We start from the raw sequence: 20,217 nt of genomic DNA, 5'->3' as shown, positions 1-20,217 counted from the left end.
GTATACGGTATGGGTAAATCCTATAAAACTGTAATGACCAGAACAAATTTTGCCAGAAAAAGTTTTAGATAATAAGTTTCCTTCTAGAAAATGCGGAAAAAGTTTTGCACTTCTGTTTCATTTGAAATTTCAATTGGTGTCTAAACAACATACAAGTTATTATCTATTATTTTGAGAGCTGTCAAAAAGGGTAACGTCACAGCCTGTCAGTTGAGACAGAAAGGTCAGAGGCCTAAAAACTTCAAGTTTTTTTTCCATTTTTTACAGAGTGAAAAATGATACACACAAGCTTATCGAAAACAACTTTTATTTTGTTAATATCGTAAATATGTTTGCAAAAATAGTCTTTTTTCCGTTTATTTTTTTAACCGTGTACAAAACAAGTATATAAAGCGCAATATAGTATAACAATAAATCACCGGGAACTGTCAAAAACCAACATATTTTAGAGGAGCAAGTGAGATTCTTTCGACTAAAAATTTTCACGTAATATGGCAAGTTTTACAAAACAAAAGAAATTACAATAATAACCGCTTATTTGGTCTAAGGGGGGCGGCATGGCCGCAGTAAAAAATGCCCAAAAATCGAGGCCTAAACTCTACAAAAAACAGTTTCTTTGGAACTAATATTATAATTTAAGGCGCATCGTTTTAGTGACGCTTATTGGATAACTTTAGCTTTGAGCTGAAGCTACAACAGCTATCACTACAGCGCTAGTTGAGCTACACTTAACCTAAAAGCGCGTGTAACTAATCACCCTAATGGTAAATCCACGTGTGCAGTATTTGTGTAAATCACAGCACTGTCTCTAGTTAGGATATTTTTTCTGGACTGATGGTGGATGCATTCATAATAGTAATGAGTAGATCAGATTGTGATTGGTCAAAAAAAGCAGCAAGCTACTAACTACTGTGCTGAGATTTGTACAGACCTGTGTGGAGTTACCATAAGGAAATCACAAGAAAAAATATAAATTATACAACAAAATGGCCAATGAAATCTCACTATCACGATATAGTAATAATATGACGAATACTACGAATTTTGTCACAAAAAAACTTAAATTGATCCAACTGCGTTACAAATGATCACAGATTGAACTAAATTTATTAATACTATCTCAAAGTCATTGTCATTTATTATAGGCAAGGTTATAGATAATTATAAAGTCAGAAACATTATTAACAGTGGTGTGAGGGTATTTGGAACGATTGTCGTCGGTCTAAATCTATATACTAAAAAATATAGTCATTGAAGAGCCCTCGGGAATATTACACACTCTGTATGTACAGGGATTTGTAGGTTGCAGTAAGAAGCAAGTTGTAGTTAAAAATTAACGTTCTAGAACGTAAATTTTTAACCGCAAAAGCGTAAATACCCGGGTTTCAGCCGGGGGCAAACCCATTTAACCCTAGCGACCTCCCGGGGCTCTACCGGACGGGCGATTTGCAAACGTGGCAACGCCGCAAATAGCGCCCTCTATTCCGATGTACCGTATGAGTCGATGATCTCTATAATGCTGACGTAGGTGCCCGTGAGGAACCCAATCAAACCGAACACGATCAAAAACAAATTCTTGTGCAAACGCCAATTGTACCGGCCCAGACCGGGATCTTCGTAAAACGTGACCAGATCGATGATGGCGGGGAAGATCAGTCCCAACATTGACAGACAAACGGCGCCTACTAGGGAAATAAACCCGCCCAAATTGGGGATCAGAATTGCCAACACGACAGTCAGAAACACCAAACCGATTCTGATTGCGTTGTTGGCAAAGTTCTGTCGTTCGTTGCTGAACATATTTTTGAAGGCTTTCCAGATGATTTCCATTGGCACGTAGAATTGCAACGCGTAAGTGAAGAAAATGGCTACTGCTATCATGATTTTGACTGATTGGGCCAACCTGAAAAAGGTAGAAACGTTATAACAATGACCAAAACCACTAAAATGTTACAGTCGGGACGTTTTATGTCTGAGCACTGTCTTTACAAGTAATATCCATCTTTGTTTAACTTATCTCACAGAGTCTGATATTTGAAAAGAGTCAGTCATAAAACGTTTTGACAATTGACAGGACTTACGGTTCATCCTGAGGTAAATTGAGGGTAATACTGGGCTGCACATCTTTTCCATACTTTAAGAACCCAAAGAACCCGCTGGATGCGTACAAACCAATCACAAAGAACATTCCAGTGTTCAATACTCCAGGACAACCAATAAAGTGAGTAGGGTGCTTCATGTTGTTCTCCAAGGGCATCACCACGCCAATACCTTCCAGAGCAAATATGGCCATGCCGAAGAAGGTGGGCAATTTGGTGATACTCTCGTAAGCGGGCTGGGAATTGAACGCGGGTAAGTCAGAGAAAATGTAGTAGAAGGTGACGCTCATTCCAGTGGCCACCAAAATGTTAGCAATCATCGATAAGGGACTCAAATACTTTAGTTTCTTGATCAAATTCATGAAAATCAAGAGCGGCAACATGGCAGCCATGTACATCCTCAAGTCAAAGTGGTAGTCCTTGGGGGCGTAGTTGTCAACCACTTGTTTTACGTTTTTGGCTACAAATCCAATGTAGACGCAGCAGCACCCCAACAAATCAATGACCAAGAACAGATTGATGCTGGCCTTGGCAAACTTGGCCCAAGGCCGGAAACCTTTTGGGCCCGCGAGGAAGGCCGCTTCGGCCACCTCGGCGAAACCGAGACACGGTACTCTGGTGCGTCTGCATAGCTCGTGGGCGCTTTTCACCAGGATGTGGACGCAGTACGTGCAGATGGCGCCGATTACGAAGGTATAAACCAGCCCCAGATACAGACCGGAACTGGCAAAGGCCAAAGGCATCGCCAGAATGCCACTGCCCAAACTGCCCTTAAGAAGATGGATAAGGGTGTCCATATCACTGAAATTTACAAAATATTGGTTAGTTATGTCCAGTATGATGAATAAAACTCTTTTACAGAAGTACTTATTTTGCTTTGCTTTAAAGATGATTTGTCAGCTTGCAAACACTGGCATCGTTGTAAAATGGACAAAATGACAGACGACAGACGTAAGCCGGAAACTATTAAAACATAACCTCAAAATCAATTGTATTGTTTTTATTTGATATTTGAGCCGTTTGTTTTTGCAAAATATAATCTGAACTACAGTTGTAATCACAGTTTTAGTTGGATGTGAAAAGAAAACTCGTTAAAGGTGCTGGCAATACTTCAAGAAATTTCCATGGAGCCGGTGCGGAAAGAGGGGGTAAATCCTGTGAGAAAATTGAAGAAAGGCACAAGAACTATTAACCCAACAATAACAAAATCATCAAATTGTCACAGGTAGATGCAAAACTACTTTTTTATTCCTCTTTTGGGAATCAATTAGGTTATAAGTTAGGTCAACTTGGGCCTCCTTCCTTTTAAGGCCCATGTAGCATACAGAACAAATGTGACGTCACGATAACCCAATTTAATAGTGCTTAATGTATAGTTTTGACAAATCACGTCATTGTGACGTCATATTTGCTCCTGCTTTAGGTAAAGGGCCAAAATCGGTTTTAAACTTTGTCAGCTCAATGGCGTAGGTGGAAATAATTAAATTAATAAAGAAAACACTTACGAGGTGGGATGGTCCAGTTTCCTATGCTGGAACGGATCATATTCGCCAACTTCCACGTCCCTCGTGTTGCACAAAGGGATTGTGGAACCATTGGCGGAGGCGGCCTGCACCGGTTCCCCTGCTTTCTCAGCCTTGTAACTGTAAATTTAATCATTTTTTTTTACAACAGGCACTAGTGCGCTTATGGTCCAACCCGGTTTACGTGCAGCATTAATGACAGCTGATCTGCGTAAACAGGGTTGTCAAATTAACCGACGAGGTTAGTGTTAAGAAAATTGTTTTTTTTTTTCTAAAAAGACGCGGTCTGATTTTGGTGAAAAAAAATGGTGTGACTGATTAAGGATGGTAATGTGTTTTGTGGGGAAAATATAGGAGAGGTGGGTGTGCGTAACCGCTTGTACACTAAAAAAATGGAACCTATTCTCGCTTGTTTTGCAGTTAAACATAAAAAATATGTATAAAATTTTTGTATTTGTACCGTTGACAGTCCGAGACAGACCGAATTCCCGCAGCTCCCAACTCAGCAGCATAACATAGCTACGCGTAGCTATGCCGCTCTCAGCACACACCACATTGGGCCGTACTTCGTATGAGGGCTCCGAAAACTGACTGAGTGCCAATAGAATTGACTAAACTTAATCAAAATATTATCAAAACAACACTATTACAACCATGTATAAACGCATTGGCATTATTTGGTATACAGAGTGTCAACACATGAATGGTATAACTCAAACATTCGTTTTTGACCTCTTATCGCTGTCTCTCGTTTTGGTAGTATCATGGAAACGAAAGCTGACGTGTTTTGCGAAAGGATTATTATAGTAATTTAGGTTTGTCACGAGTGCAACCCTTCAGTAACGCAAGCTGGCAACAACGTTTTTTCTGTGACAGACTGAAAGGTTCCACCATGAAACAAGGGGGTAAAGAGTCCTAAAAGTGACTGATATGCCTGCAGATATACATGGTTCTTTCAAAAAATACATAATATACAACAATATCTATTTAATATATCATATATACTTCCATTCACCAATTGTTACACTATATAGAGAATAACTAAGAGAGATTTTTTTTTTTGATAATACAAAAAGCTTTATGATGTCAATGGATGATTTTTGTTGGAGTTTTTTTTTTTCAAAATTAGCCGAAACGCAGAAACTTACCTTGACATAATCACTTGAGTGTTTACACCGCCCTTTTTGGTGTCCACCTGGGCAATTAGTTGGGGCTGAAACAAGTAAACGTTCTTCAGTACTAAGAAAAATGTCATTGTGGTCTAAATTTGAAACATAACATAATGATGAAGAAGTCTGTGGCGTTGCAAATTACATGACCTTTTACTGACCGGTCTTCTTTCTTGACAGATGGTGGTAAGAACAAAATAGCGCTTCTCTGCATCATCATGAGAGAGTTAATCCAAAATGGCAAATTTTCATCTTGAGGAAACGTGAACAGGGTCAAAAAACACATCAAGGTATGTTATTAATAATTACCATTACTTGCCAAGTTGTTATTATGCTAAAAAGCACGTGCATGTAAACATAACAAAGGTAAATTAACTGAGGTGTTTGTGAGTGACCTACATTGTTTGCGCGTGTATATGTGGTTGCATAAATTGACGCTTCCGTTTTACGGTTAGAAATGGCATATAGATGACCCAGTTTACACCGCCTGCTTTCTGATCATTTTATAGCTAAAATTATTGGGGTTATCTCGTGTAAACAGCAGTGTTATATAAGGCTCTTAATTCATTTGCGTATAGCCCCTTCTTTCAAACAATCGAAATTCGCCTATTGTGTCGCGAAACCCGTTCAGCAAAGATGGACATCAGAACCAGTTTACACTGGATTGTTGGCTGAAAAGCCTTTCACTTAAAACCAGGGGCGGGTCGCCTAATAATTATCCTGGGTGCAGTAAAATAAAATTATAATAGGATCGCACTGATTAGATAAGAATTTTCCAAGTGCAGTTTCCGGTGACTCACGTCATCAATGATTTCACCTTTACTGAAATGGATGCGCTTCCTTTTTAACCGAATATGTAGCAACTGTTTCCTTGTTAAGTGTTGCTGCGAACCTTGACAAACAACGATAAGACATTCACACCATTTCTGATGAATTATTAATGCGATTTGCATGTGATCTCTTATTCATTCAAGTGAAAAAGTAATTTTCGTTGAATTAAACATGGAGGCGGCATTCGTGCGATAAAGACCAATTCGCCATTGCAGGCCGGCGAGTTCATTACACATGGCGGCGTTCTTGAACGCGATCACGTGATTCAAGGCTGATCGGCTTTAGCATTTCACTAATTAGATACACGGTACTGGCTTCCTATATTGCTTTAACAATATTTTTTGTTTAAGGGCAGGACCGTATTTGTAATTTATAGTTGAGCTGACTAAACTAAGCACATTGCCAAGTAAACAGAAAATTTCTGATTCCGCCCCTGGTTTTGAGGCTATACACGTTTCACCATCTGTTTCACCCAGTACTTTTCCATTCACTTTAATAAACCGTTTTCTTAGTATGTGGTCAAATGTTTTCGCCAGACACTGAAGAAGACTGTAGATATTTGTACGTTTCGTGACATACTAAACTGAAAATTATGTGTGATGGTACGGCACTGGAAATTTGCCAACATTAACAATAATTAGTTTCTAAGGAGCGGCGCCATTGATTAGAAAAAACGCTACGAAAATTGATAACCAATCAAGGTTAACCACGTTTACAGTACTATTAGAATTTGAAAATTATCAAAAATCAATATAATAATAGAAAATTTACCTTGTAGCCCCCTTTGAGGGGCGCAGTAGCGTCGTTGATGTTCGCCATGTTCGTTAAAAAATCACAAAATCACAGACTGCACCAAATTAGAGTGTTCCGGCTTTGCCAGTCGGTTGGACCGATATGATATAAATAAAATCGTCGGCCGTTGAACGCACCGCAGCACTGGCGAAACGACAACGAAGTAGGGGTAGGGATGAGCGCGATCAACCACTGAAATAGTCTAGTTGACAACTCCTATATTTATATACACACACACACAGACGCACTCCTAATTAACCACTATTTGCCCAAATCGTAATCAAATCCGCGAATCACTTTGACAATCTTATCTCGTGATTGTGACATCACACTAAACCTTGGCAAATCCAATTGATTAGGTCGATAACAAGGGACTTCAGTCAACCCTTCAAACAGTTAAACATTCAAAAAAGTGACCATTTACACTAAAATTTCTAATTAAGCAAGCAAGACACGCAAATTGTGTGAATGACTCATAAGAAACTCTTGTGAGGGCTGCGCCCATCTTTATTTCTAACAACCTTTGACAGCAAGATGACTCATAAAAAAAATGCACTTCAAGTGCCAAAACCAACATGTTTTCACCAATGGAATGATAATGCCACTTAAAACGTAACATTGCGTAATTACAAATCTGGTGTAATCATTTTATTTTTAAGTTTTCAGAATTGCGTGATTATGTCTCGACTGACAGGCGAGTTAGTCAAATCTGACAGCTTTTAGGCCTACAACTTTGTTTGACGTTAATTACATTATTTTCAATGCTTTTCTACTAAAATGACAGTGAAGTAAAGTCAGTATTGTCATGCCCTCTGGTGATCAGTTATGAAAACAATTTCGGGCATTTGTTTGTTTGCGTTGATTTTGGCATATTTTGGTTAGGAATTTAGCACCTGGTTTCATAAATTTGAAGTGACAGTGTCATATTATTTATAATGTTAGGTTAGGAATGTGTTGCTCGATTTTAGTTCAACTGGCAATCTTAACTTGAAACGCCAACTCGCAAAAAAACAGCAAACTAACATCCCTACTACCTTAGCCCATCCCTATCTACTAAGCGGCCATATTGGATTAAACGACATTGATGACAGTTTCCCTTAAATCTGACAGTTGGTGTATGTTTGTGGTCGGTTTCTATTTTAATTTGTCTAAAATGGGCTGAAAACGTGTTTATTGTTCGTTTATTTATTGGCCAGGTTGTATAGGCTATTAGGTCGTTTTCGTTATTTTTTAGGGTCTACAATGGAAATAATAATGGTCTACAATACAAAACTTGTTCTTGTAGTCTGTGGATGGTTTTGAGTTTGGAATAGTGCTGCAATTCCGGCTGAATAGTCTTGAAGCAGCTGAAGGCCGTAAAAGTGACGAGGAAGTACAAACACACCAGGTAAGCTATACTTTTTCGCGTTAAAACGGCCAGGTTTGTGTTGTCACAAGATTAATGTATAGTTGAGAATCGTTTATGTGAATCAGAGATGTCAACTGTCAAATGGGGTAAACCTTGCAAGGGATTGAATTGAACTATGTTGTACCTAGATCGGTATTGGCATTCTGTCAGCGTTTCCGTCTATGGAGAAATTCCATCGGTTTTCGAGCCAATTATACGGTTGAACGGGCCGTAAAAATTGCCGTCGCATTATTCAGTTCTTCCCGTTACCCCGCTTATTCAGTCGACGCGAAAAGTTACATCAGATTAATAATATCACGATAAGCCGCCTGGTCATTGTGTCTTGAACCGGTTCGTACCGGTTTCAGAGACTTTGCCTTGTCACGAATGGAAGCAAAAAATCGTCGAGGATTGACACACCGCGATCAAGGCCGATCGGAGCGCCATCAGGTCGTTTTGCCACTATTAATGGTGTTGAATTTGCAGCACATTGGTGCAAAATCGAATGTCAAGGTCACGTGACCAGCCAACGTTGCTGTCAAATTATTTTCTCTCTACCTGGCTGGGAACCATTAAAAAGGGGGCGATCTAACCCCGACCATCTGACGTAAACGAGTCTCGACTTGTTGCGCGTACTTAAGAATGTCGTCAGGGGCGTACTTGAAATTTGTTTGATTAAATCCGAGTCTGAAAAGTGACTTAAACAGGATGTGGTTACTTAACCAACATTGTTTTGTGTACTCTTATCGTTTTAAAGTAATAAAAACGCCTTACGGGTTTTTAGGCAATTATTGTTGGGTATATAAATATGATTTCGGTTGTTATTTAAATTTCCTTGAAAAATTACTCACTCGAACAGTTAAAATTAGAATATTGGATTAACTAGTGCATATTTACATACACGGTTGTTAACTTACTGATTACCTAATACAATGACGCAAACAGTTTTCTTGGTTGACAGTTCTCTTAGCTAACTGTCATTTTTTTTTGTTTTAACGTATATATTGACGATTGGCGCGTTAATGACGGCTCGTAAACAAATAACCAAACTTTGAGCTTTATACTAGACCCGACCTACATAGCGGGACGTGTGGGCGTCCCGTGACGTCACACCGGGAACGATTCGAAATCGTCCGGGAATCGCGTCGACGCCATTTCGTTTCTGGCGGGCGCCCAAAAGATTTTGTTGTTTCGACTAATTTCTGTATCTGATTTGCACGTTAATCACGTGCTTTTTTCCAGCGTTACGAGTGGGCGGACTGTGTACCAAACAAACGTAACTGGAAACCTATTTGGCCTGTATATGAACCTAGACAATTACGCCTAAGTTAGAACATTGCAAATTTCAGCAAAACACAACCACCTAAATTGTTTATTTAGTATATGCACTGAAGAATGCTTACTTGACGAAACTGGCATGTTTATCAGCACCGTTTGTACTTAAGTGCGCACTTGTGATTGAAAAATTTGATATGACAACACGGCAGAGTCCCAGTCCACGAAAACATTTGGCAACAACGTTCTATAACTAAAACCTTATACGACCCTAAAAATTATGTTGATAGGGTTGAAATTTGCCTTACACAAACCAGTGAGAGTGTTTACAACCAACAGTGGTGACAAGCTAAATTAAGTCTTAGTAAACTAGAAACGAATCATTGGCCAAAATCATGTTGTAATAAAATCATTCCAGTGCACGTGACTTTGACAGATGTCAGGACAAAATGTGGAGTAAATGAGAGAGTGTGAACGCACCGGAATGGAAAAAACAGCCAAAAAAAGCGTTACCCAGTACTAATTGAACCTTCAAAGAAATTTCGTTTTTAGCTTATTATCGTTAAATTTTTGTGTAAATAATCCGACAACATTGTTGTTCATTGATCACCTCTGATATTAATACACACCTGGGGACGTGCTAAAAGGACCTGATTATGACAAGTGACGTGTTGGGTCGTGACTAAGCACGCAATGTTTGTGATTTACGCAAATAAAAATTACCTGGTGGTGACCACAAACTGTAACTATACACTAACTAAAAGTAAGGAATATGGCTGCTACACTTATATCAGAAAATCTTAAGTGTGTGTAACACTTGTTCTTAGTATTATTATTATCTATTAGGGGTAAACAAACTAAAATAAAGTGATTTCTGAAGGTCGATTAACCTAGTTTTCAAGGTTTGTTCTTGAGCTAGTTCAGACACGCTGACGTCACCTATAAGGCTCCCCTAAGTCTACAGACTTTCTGGATTTTTGTGCCAAAAAAAAAAAAACCGAAAACAGTGCGTCAAGCTAGTCAATTTTTACATCCTGTTGTTAACTTTCGCACACACAAATACATTAGACCATCAATTTTACTAATAGAAATAAATTTGTAAATGATTATATTCGTTAAATTGAACCGTATTTTTAGCAAGCATTCATCAAGACCAATTGTACTGCTTGATTGGATGATAGACGATACCAATTATTTTGAGAGGGTTCGGTCAGTGGTACCAAAATAATAAAAGCCATTACCGAAAAAAAGGCAAACAACCGGATTATTCCGGCTTTGAAACCATTAAAGATAACACTATCACAAGCAGCTGTGCGTGTGTAAATTGCCCGACTTCCTGCAATTTAATGGTACCAACTGTTATAGACAGCTTATCTGCAATAATAATTATTACTGCTGGTTAAAAAAAAATTGTAACACCCTGTAATAAATAGTTGAAAGCACGTAATGGCAGAATGTAAATGCGTTGGTCTAATGCCAAATTCAGTTACACGTGTATAATATTTATGATTACATTAATGTTGTTTTTGACAGGCTTTTGTGATGTCACACCTGAAGCTAACAATCGGGAAAAGAAGTAACTATTTAGGGTAAGTACCAGTTTCTTGCTGCGTTGCCGGCTTGTACTATACGTTTTTCTTTTTAATATTTGTTAAAGTTAATAAGCCTAAAATTTAATACACTCACGTGTTTACGACTTTACCTTTCTCTGAGGTATTTCTTGTAGTTCCATAGTTTTCTTGAATTAAAAACCAAAAATCGTTTGACAGGTTGACTATCTGGAGCACCGGAAACACATCTATTCCGCCAGGTTAGCGAAACTACCCGAAATCCAGAAGAGCGCGGAGTTTTCGAGTTTCTATCCACGATCCAGACGGCACCGGACTAAATTTAAAATGTCGTCCGGCCCGGTCTAATATTAGAGGGATTCCGATTTGTATTTGCGAACTGTTGAACCAAACGTCGGCCAGGTAATCCGGGAAAAAATGAACGATATGGCAATACTGCTTGTTGTCAAATTGTTCAGACTGGCGTCAAATTAATTTTGAACCTCATTATTATTGCCAAATTGCATTTTTGCCATTCAAACCAATCAAGCAGAAATTGTTTATTGCTAAAAAAAACCACCAGCAATTCAATCTAACTGTTTTTCAGTTAATTAGGTCGGTAAACCGGTCTAATCCAGTTTTCAATTCATTGATTTACCATAATATCGATAGATAAATGGGTTTATTGATTTTGTCCTCGAGGAACATTTGCAATCAACTCTATCAATACAGGGTGCTTCCCGAACGAATATTAATAATCTGCCAAAAATATATTGCTTGGGACACTCTGTGTAGTGGCTGTAAACGGTTTTATTAATTAAAAGTTAACTAACAAGGGAATTCCCAGAACAGGGAGCGCCATCTCTGTTTTGTTTGTCTAAGCTCACTAAAAACCCCCATTACAGTGTTTTACTCTTTAGATTTACGAAGCTATCGAGAGATGGCGTCACCAATGTGTTCTTTTTTTTAATCATTATTAGGGCTTGTTTGGGTAAAATACTTTTTCCTTTCAACTAACTTAAACATAACAACTTACCGAATTTCGGTCCGGTTACACTAGCACTTTTAGTGTTTTAATTAATCTGGGCAATTGAAATAACGCAACAAACTAACCGAATGCGATGTAAAATGATTTTTTCGAACCAGAAAAACTGCACTGGTAAAGACATCAAGGTTTTACCAGCGACTATTGGTTGAATCAAGGTGTTTAGATCGATTTTAACTTTTGAAACAAGAGTGGATTTACCGATTTGCGGTTTCGTGGCAGGGGAATAAGAGGAATGTGAAATTAGCACTTTATAGGTGCGAGAACGCGTTAACAATAATTCATATCGACGCCATTTTGATTCGCAAATATTGTTTGCAAATAAATCACGTGACTTTGGTCAACTTGGGAAAATTTAAGCTCAGCTCTCTCAACATCCTACCAAACAGAGCATGAAGGTATTAAGTTAATTCTTGACAAAGCTGTCAATTTTGCAGAATTTAAGCACGTTTCAGATTAATTTTGGTAACCGTCATAAGTTTTATTAGTAGTTAAGGTGGAATTATCTAAATGTGATTTCGTGACTTTACAGTAAACATTTTTTCCTATACCGGCTGGTATATAAATAATGGAAAAGTTCTTGAAACAAACCAAAAAAATTCCATCAGGCAAAAAGTGTTCTGCTATCATTTATAAAGCTCACACACACACAAGGAATTCGGTCTTACTCATCAAAACAGTGTCAGTTTTCAATATAATAAACCATTTTAGCACCTTTCGCAATTTGCCAATGGGCGTCCTTATCTTTAGAGTGTAATTTACGAGCAGTGGCAATGGAGGTTTAGAATAATTGAACATCCAGTCGAGCGTCTTTTGTTCTAACGTTTGGGTCCGGAAAATACGCGAAAAATGAGTTCGGGAAGTGATTATCGTTACGTGTCGGTAGCGCAAAACGAGATGGGCTCCACTAAAAAGTGAGTTTAATTTCAATTTAATTTTTTTCTTTTGCGTTGTTGCATTTAAGGCACAATTGACGCACAATAATTGGAAAAAATCGTCACCAAACACGTTTCGCTTTCAGTCTGATTAGAAATCAATTGAAGTTTATTTATTTCATTCGTTTAAAGGTCGGCAGTCAAGAGTCTGAAAAAATATTTGTTTACGAGACGTGAAAAACGAAGTTTTCAAAGGTTCAAACTTGTTTAAAAAAAATCACTGCTCTAATAGGATTTTCCGTTAAAGAAAGAAGTGCTAGTAAGCAATATTCAACCTTATCGACATTTCACATCAAAACCAGTTAAAGCGTTAATTTTTTGATAATGACATTGAACGAGTAGATTGGTAAATAAAATGCTGATACAAAAATCACATAGAACAAGTATATTTAACCAGTTAGCGTGTACCATAAATAAATCAGCGGCAATAAACCATTGTTGTAAAAGTGTTGACTTTCGAAAGTGCCTCCTTAGATTTACGAGCAACGATTTGGATTATTTATTACCGAATTATTATCAAAACAGTGTTAATACCAAAAACGATTACGTCCCTGCCAAACTAGGGCACTCTGGTGGCGTCATCCAACCCCCCCAAAGCAAAGTTGCCAGACTTACTTTCTCGCACCGAATCAAAACTCATGACAGTTGAATAAACAACTGAAAATTATAAAATTGAACCTTTTAACGACAAGACGTTTTTCGGTCGTTAATTTGCATTTGAGTTCAAGTACGAACCAGTTTGTCCTTAATAAATTCATGGAAGTAATTGACATTATTATCTAATAAGATAGAATTTATGATTTCCCTTGCTGATACGACTTTGTTTATTGTCTTGTCGGGGCTAACCCCAATCTAAATCAACGTGTTTTTCTGCATCCGGTTAATTTGTGGTGGTAGCAACGTTGTCAATTGACAGTAATTAGTCCCAATGTGCACTATTTACGTAAATCACAGCACATGTGGACTTACTGACAGGATTGTTACAGTGTTGCCTTCCTTCCTCTCAACCATTGAAACGACTGGTAATTTACCAATTCTAGCAACAGGCAATTTTCATAGAACAGTCAGGATGTTTATTGAAAATATTTATTTATTTTCCTGTATAAATAATAGAACAATAAATTAAACTGTATTTCAGTTTATAAGAATTCTTCTGAAGCTTTCCGTAATGGATTTTTTACGGAAATTACCCGGCTCAGGTTGTTAAACGTGTCACTCTTGCATTAATTCATATTTTCAATAAACAAAATGTATTATATACAAGGTGGTGCATACTGCGGTTTAGTAAATTTGTAAATAAACACTTCAAATTATAAGCGTTAAATTTTCCAGTAAACCTTGAACTTGCTTGCCTGGAAGTTTAGGCGGTGTTGGTGTGAGTTTTGCGAGCGCGTTAGTGGCACAACCCGTGCAAATTTCAGGCTGCGACCACCTTATTTTATTCACCTAGCGTCAAGTATATAATGACGCGAGCGGCGCCAATCAAAGCCAGTGGCATTGTAGGCTTGTCCCAATATCCAATTGGCTAATAATAATATCCCTGACAGTCTATCCAAGTGTATTTGTACGTTTTCATCAGTGCGCTCTCAGGCAGCGCTAGTGAAAGGTTTACTATAAATTATTAGTTGCAAAAACAAGTGAATTACTTTAAAATGAGTGACAAGATACGACGTTTAAAGGAAGAGAATCGGAATGACAGTTATAACAGGTATAGCAACCCCCTCTTGTGTTCAATATTATTTTTCTCAACTATTGAATAATAATACAATTTTTTTGAATTAGTAATTTAACAGCAAAGAAAGATTTTTTAATTTACACATTTTTAGACAATAATAATTGACAACAGTGCTAGTGGTCACACTGCAAAGGGTTCCACAAGGACACAATCATGTGAACATTGCAACGTTGCCACAATTCCTTCAATGCCCTATATGATTGGTTTCCGCCGAACCTTTTTATCCATTATTTCGTCGAACTATTAATAACCCATAGAATCAAGCCCATTCTTTACAACAAATGAATTGCATATTTTGTGTTACACAAAAGTGTTCAGAATGTTCTACTGCATGGCATTGGGGGTTTTCACACACATTGTAAGCGCTCCGATAAAATATAATTGGTTCGGTTTCCGCGTTTTTAACTTTTGTGAAGTTATTTATAAAGCAGTGTTTTTACACTGACAGTTAAAACAAACTACTTTTATACGATTAGTGCCACAAAAGTAACGTCTGTCACTACGCCATTACTGGGGCGGGTAAAAGCAACGTTGTCAAGTGGAATTTTTCTGGTTTGAAGCTCACAAATTTCACGGGCAGGTTCTAATTACTGGAGACACGAAAAGTGCGCCTTATTCTGTTTACGATTATTATTTTAAATATGTGTTTTTCTAGCTGTGTTGTTATTATGCGAATTACCCGAGCAAATAACCGCGATCGAGTGGTTTTTTTCCACTTTTCAGATTATCTCTCTTGCTCTTAAAACCAAATAAATACCTATATCATTCTTGTTTTACTGTTGACCTTTGAATGATCATTCAGGACCACTTAAGAAGGCTGAGGCAATAATTAATGATACCTGTTATGTGTGCTATTATTCAAGTTCTTAGTAAAAATGATTTAAAATTGCAGTTTCTCGGCTGCTATCAATTCAAGAGAGCAGCTGACACCTAAAACCAACTCGCACACTTACGCCATCGAATTGAGCGAACTAAAAAGGAAAGAGGCTGGTGACTATGATCCGTACGACCATAGCGACATTGAACATCCAACCAAGTGAGTACCATAGCCGTTAAATGGCAACCGTGCCCCTGACGTCACTAGTTGGCCACCGGCCAATTTTTTTAAATGATAAATATTTCGCATTTTTGCCAAGTTTTCTTAAATATATCGACGAGTCAATTGACCTTTACTGATTTGTTTGATAAACCAATTTTTATGTGTTTTTAATACAAATCAGTCGATGTAATCGATTGAGTCAGTCCAGTTTGATCCGGATTGAGTTTTACCGAGAGAGAAAAAAAAATTCTTACATAGTTCCACTGAAATGCTACTTTGTGAAGTAATACAAGGGTTGTTCCTAAATTTATTCCTAACGAAATAATTTTTAATGAATTAAAATAAAGCACTTTTCAGCAATTTTGAGACTCTCATCCACTTGTTGAAGAGTAGTTTCGGTACGGGCATTTTGGCCATGCCCTTGGCATTCTACCATTCCGGCTACGTTCTAGGCATCGTGGGTACCGCCTTGATAGGGCTCCTGTGCACTTACTGTATGCACATGCTGGTACGCACCGAGTACGAGCTGTGCAAACGCAAAAAAGTACCCAGTCTCACCTATCCCGGCACTGCTGAGGCTGCTTTAGCCGAAGGTCCAGCCTTTTTGGCCAAGTTGGCCCCTTATTCTGGGTAAGTTTTTACTTCTTGTACAGGGTGCTTTTGATACCAAAACGACACTAAACCCACGTAATGTTAGAATGAAACCACCTTTAGAAAGGGCAGTTATTGTCAACCCGGTTAACTTGTGGGGCTTTGGTGAAAGTGCTAGTGTAGTGTAGTAAATAAGTCCACGTCACTCTCGGTTATGCTATATTATACAAGGGTGGATCGTTTAGAACTTTAATCTGTTAACACAACTTGCCAAATATGCGTATAATTCAAAACAGCTGTCTGTTAATGTGCTTGTTGTTGCTTTCGTCGCGGCGCCCACTGTACCGTCGATTTATTTCTGGAATTCTCTGGACGACGTCAGGACGCCACATCACACAAAATAGATGACAACCACTAAAAAACTAATCGTGTATAACTGGATTTTTCCGGTTGGGGCTCATTTAGGGTGTTGGTGCTTATGTAACTAAAGGGCTTATGGTAGTTGGACAAAAATTAGGGTCAGAAACGATTTCAGAGGAATTTGCAACACCTTCCTGTTAATCTACCAGTTGGGCTCCAGCTGCGTCTACGTCATCTTCGTGGGTCAAAACATCTCCAACGTGCTGAACAGCTACGTTGAGGTACAAGAACGGTTGGTGATGGTGATGATCGTGTTACCTCTGATCCTCATCACGTACGTGAAAAACCTCAAACTGTTGGCACCTTTAACCACCATAGCCAATGGGATTACGGTAGTGTCGTTTGGAATTATCTACTACTATATCTTCAAAGAAGACATCAAGTTTGAAGATCGTTTAGCCATTGGAGATGTTAAAAACTATCCTCTGTTTTTTGGGACCGTGATGTTTGCCTTGGAATCGATTGGAATGGTAGGTCCTTTACCACTGTAAATCCCAACAGTGCCAAAACTAGGGCTGGGCGAACAGTACTTAAACTAAATGCTGTCAGTGTAACTAACCTGAAAAATTTCAAAGGTACTGCCCTTACAACACGAAATGAAGGACCGAGCAAACTTTGGTCGACCTTGTGGCACCCTAAACATTGGCATGGCCTTAGTAGTGGTTCTTTACATCACGACCGGGCTGTTTGGGTACTTGGCCTACGGTGAAGACGTCGGAGCGTCCATTTCCTACACGATTGCTCCAGGTTCAATGTAAATTGTTCAAACCAATCGTTTCAATTGAAATTCAATGTTATAATCACGTACAGAGCGGCCCAAGTGTGTAGGTTACTCCTGGCCCTAGCCATCTACACGTCCTTTTCGCTTTTCATGTACGTTGGGTTCGATATTATTTGGAACCACCTGAACTTCAAACGCTTTTTTGTGAACCAGAAGCACCCCACCGTCTGGGAGTACGTTTGCAGGACTTTGCTGGTGTGTTTCGTTTGTGAGTACCATTTAAATAGTACCCAGTTAGGTGCGTGACCAAATACTTTCAGTCGGACTGGCCATTTTGATTCCCTACATCGATCTGTTCATATCGTTGGTGGGAGCGTTGTGTATCTCCGCTCTAGGTCTCGCTTTTCCCGCCATTTTCGATTCGAGTACCAGATGGCACCAGTTGTCAGGTTGGCACAAATACTGGGTGCACTCTAAAAACTTTCTCATCGTCCTGTTCTCGTTGTTCGGACTGGCAGTGGGCACGGCCACTAGTATGGAACAAATCATTGAAAAGTTTACGTTGGGTACCAACGCCACTACCACGTGATCTGGCTGAAAATTGAACCTGATTGGTTGAGGTTTGACTCCGAGAATACCCCTCAATATGACTGTGATTTTAAGAATTGTTTAGAATGTGCGTAAGATTGTAAATATTTGTAATAAAACACCATCAAACCCCAGATTTTTGTTGACAATAAAGCTATGTTAATTTGTATATTTTTTTGACAGAACCCAGACACAATTCAGCCTTAAAACAGTTTGAAGAGTTGTGTGTAATCTGACTCTTAAACAGATGTATTCAGACTATACTCTCTCATCATTTTTAGAATTGTAAATTTTGTCATTTAGACGAAACACTGTCTAAATGACAAAGCAAAAACTATATTTAGTTTTTTACTAGTGATTATTGTCGTTTTGGTGTTAACAGTATAACACCCCGACTATGAAGACAACCAGTTAACTTCTTCTTTCCAGAACAATAAGCAACATGTTTTTGCTGTTGTACCAGCTGGGAATATGTTGCGTTTACACCGTATTCGTGGCGGAAAACGTGAAAAACGTACTGGACCAGTACATGGACCCGGTGGATGAGCGGATTATCATGTTGATCATTCTGCTGCCTCTCGTTTTTATCAACTATATCAAGAATCTGAAATTTTTGGCTCCGCTGACCACCATCGCCAATATTCTCACTTTCGTGTCGTTCGCCATTATTTTCTACTTTATCTTCAGCAAGGAGGTGTCGCTGGAGGGACGACAGGCGATTGGAGACTATCGGGATTTCCCACTGTATTTTGGCACGGTGCTTTTTGCGTTAGAAGCTATTGGCATGGTAAGTTAGGTTTGGTAAAAATAGTCAGTTTTGGGGATAATGTGGATTTTGTAGATTATGCCGTTGAAAAACGAGATGCGCAATCCACAACACTTTGCATCAGGGTTTGGGGTGTTGAACATTGGAATGTTTGCTGTAGTGACTTTGTACATGCTCACTGGCCTGTTCGGCTATCTGGCTTATGGGGAACACGTACTAGGATCAATTTCATATACCATTGATCCAGAAAACATGTAAGTTGTCTCTTTAGGCAAAAAGAGGGCGCTACAGCTGCGGTGTTTTTTTTCAGTGCTGCGCAAGTATGCAAAATCATGTTAGCAGTGGCAATCTTCACGACCCATGCCCTTTCTATGTACGTGGCCATTGACATTGTATGGACTCAAAATTTGTTGAGACGTTTCGAGAAAAGCATGTACGTCAACATTTGGGAATACGCCATCAGGACCACCTTGGTTGTCTTGACTTGTAGGTTTAACCTCTGTTGCTCTCAAAGTACTACATTTTGTAATATAATTGTGTTATTTAGTTGGTTTGGCAGTTGCCGTGCCCTATATAGACCTGTTTATCTCATTGGTGGGGGCGTTTTGCATCTCCTTCAGTGGCATCGCCTTTCCTGCCATAATGGACTCGTGCGTGCAACATCCAGTGTTGCGTGGCAACCGAAAAGTCCTGGTGCACGCCAAAAACATTGCAATCACCGTATTTGCCATGGTGGGTCTTGTCGTGGGCACCGCAACCAGCATGGAGAAAATCATTGAAAAGTTCGGTCCAATAGAGGGCGCCAGTGTGAACGGTACAAGCACGTGATAACCGTAGGATTGTACCATTCGTGTGTGATATTAATGCAGGTTAGAAACGCATCTAAATTAGTTTTTTTTTTATACTGGCGAAAGGCTGATGCTACGATGTGTCTCTGTTTAGTATAATTATTGTACAGTAGGTGTCTCTAGTACACTATAGTTTAGTTTCACAGTATTGTAAATATAGTGAACCTTCCAGTGTTCGGTTCATAACTACTCACTAATCCACTGAATAAGTTTCACGTACTTAAGTGTGATACGTTCAGCAAAAAACAAATAATATAGCCGTTTCTGTGATAATTACCACAATCTCGCAACACTGCACAGAAACTCTCCATACCTAGTCGAATGTATTTTGTTAGATCTGAATTATTTTTTATAGTTAATAAACACCTGATTTGAAATTTAAAAAGTTAATTTTCCACAAGTCCTATTTCCTCTTACCGAAAGTGACAGGTTTTTTAACAAAAAGACGAAGAGGCTAACTTCACACCGTTTGATTGGTTGACAATCAATTGAGGGGGTCAGAAGCCAAGGGGATCAAGTGACATTTTTTAAAAAAAGTGTAAAAGTTGAAAGATAACTTGCAAAAAGGCTTATAATTAAATTATGTTTACAATACATTAAAATACTTTTAAATAATTAAGTTTAAAGTATCCAACAAAAATCATAAAACATTTTTTTTAATAGAACTATACTTCAACTTCAAGTCAAGATTTCTCAAAACTTTAATTTTGTCACTTGATCCCCTTGGCTTCTGACCCCCTCAATTATCAGTGATGCTAAAGTCAGTTTGCTCTTTTTAAACCAGTTTATTTTTGAATTTACAGGTATTTTCCAGCTTTCGAAGCAGTGTAAAATGTTTATAGAAGTGAGTGTACAACGGCTATTACAAGAAAAAGCTGTTGCAGTGAAAAGTTGGAGGTCAAGTTT

General features: G+C 38.5%; 2 protein-coding genes and 1 long non-coding RNA gene across 10 annotated transcripts; 2 read left to right on the top strand and 1 right to left on the bottom strand.

Annotated features, from left to right (window-relative positions):
• Nucleotides 1–290: 290 nt before the first annotated feature.
• On the bottom strand, nt 291–11,797 carry LOC145734458 (proton-coupled amino acid transporter-like protein pathetic). 4 transcript variants are annotated; one of them, XM_081987839.1, is made up of 5 exons: nt 11,660–11,797; nt 4,771–4,835; nt 3,605–3,742; nt 2,082–2,900; nt 291–1,903 (listed from the first exon to the last, which is right to left on the bottom strand). In XM_081987839.1, exons 2-5 carry the CDS (start codon nt 4,776–4,778, stop codon nt 1,480–1,482), a joined length of 1,389 nt encoding a protein of 462 aa, XP_081843965.1. In that variant the 5' UTR covers nt 4,779–4,835; nt 11,660–11,797; the 3' UTR covers nt 291–1,479. The 4 variants fall into 4 exon arrangements, with proteins under 4 accessions (XP_081843965.1, XP_081843964.1, XP_081843963.1 ...); XM_081987838.1 differs by lacking the exon at nt 11,660–11,797 and adding an exon at nt 10,779–10,921; XM_081987837.1 differs by lacking the exon at nt 11,660–11,797 and adding an exon at nt 6,394–6,662.
• LOC145734518 (uncharacterized) lies at nt 4,851–10,985 on the top strand. 3 transcript variants are annotated; one of them, XR_014179432.1, is made up of 5 exons: nt 4,851–5,081; nt 7,649–7,801; nt 9,044–9,839; nt 10,610–10,665; nt 10,846–10,985. It is a non-coding gene; the product is annotated as an uncharacterized LOC145734518 (long non-coding RNA). The 3 variants fall into 3 exon arrangements; XR_014179431.1 differs by lacking the exon at nt 4,851–5,081 and adding an exon at nt 7,523–7,589; XR_014179433.1 differs by lacking the exons at nt 4,851–5,081; nt 9,044–9,839 and adding an exon at nt 7,523–7,589.
• Nucleotides 11,798–12,359: 562 nt separating the features above from the next.
• LOC145734461 (proton-coupled amino acid transporter-like protein acs) lies at nt 12,360–19,696 on the top strand. 3 transcript variants are annotated; one of them, XM_081987850.1, is made up of 7 exons: nt 12,360–12,582; nt 15,231–15,374; nt 15,735–16,007; nt 16,504–16,858; nt 16,964–17,142; nt 17,199–17,377; nt 17,430–17,864. In XM_081987850.1, exons 1-7 carry the CDS (start codon nt 12,518–12,520, stop codon nt 17,696–17,698), a joined length of 1,464 nt encoding a protein of 487 aa, XP_081843976.1. In that variant the 5' UTR covers nt 12,360–12,517; the 3' UTR covers nt 17,699–17,864. The 3 variants fall into 3 exon arrangements, with proteins under 3 accessions (XP_081843976.1, XP_081843974.1, XP_081843975.1); XM_081987848.1 differs by lacking the exons at nt 16,504–16,858; nt 16,964–17,142; nt 17,199–17,377; nt 17,430–17,864 and adding exons at nt 18,127–18,484; nt 18,539–18,717; nt 18,774–18,949; nt 19,011–19,696 and having other exon boundaries at nt 12,392–12,582; XM_081987849.1 differs by lacking the exons at nt 12,360–12,582; nt 16,504–16,858; nt 16,964–17,142; nt 17,199–17,377; nt 17,430–17,864 and adding exons at nt 14,086–14,311; nt 18,127–18,484; nt 18,539–18,717; nt 18,774–18,949; nt 19,011–19,696.
• The last annotated feature ends 521 nt before the right edge of the window (nt 19,697–20,217 follow it).

The sequence above is a fragment of the Ips typographus genome, linkage group LG10 (genome assembly GCF_016097725.1).
Source record: "Ips typographus isolate SLU linkage group LG10, UJ_Ityp_2.0, whole genome shotgun sequence".
Lineage (NCBI taxonomy): Eukaryota > Metazoa > Arthropoda > Insecta > Coleoptera > Curculionidae > Ips > Ips typographus.
The sequence above is the reverse complement of the archived record's forward strand: the minus strand, read 5'-3'. Positions and strand labels throughout refer to the sequence as shown.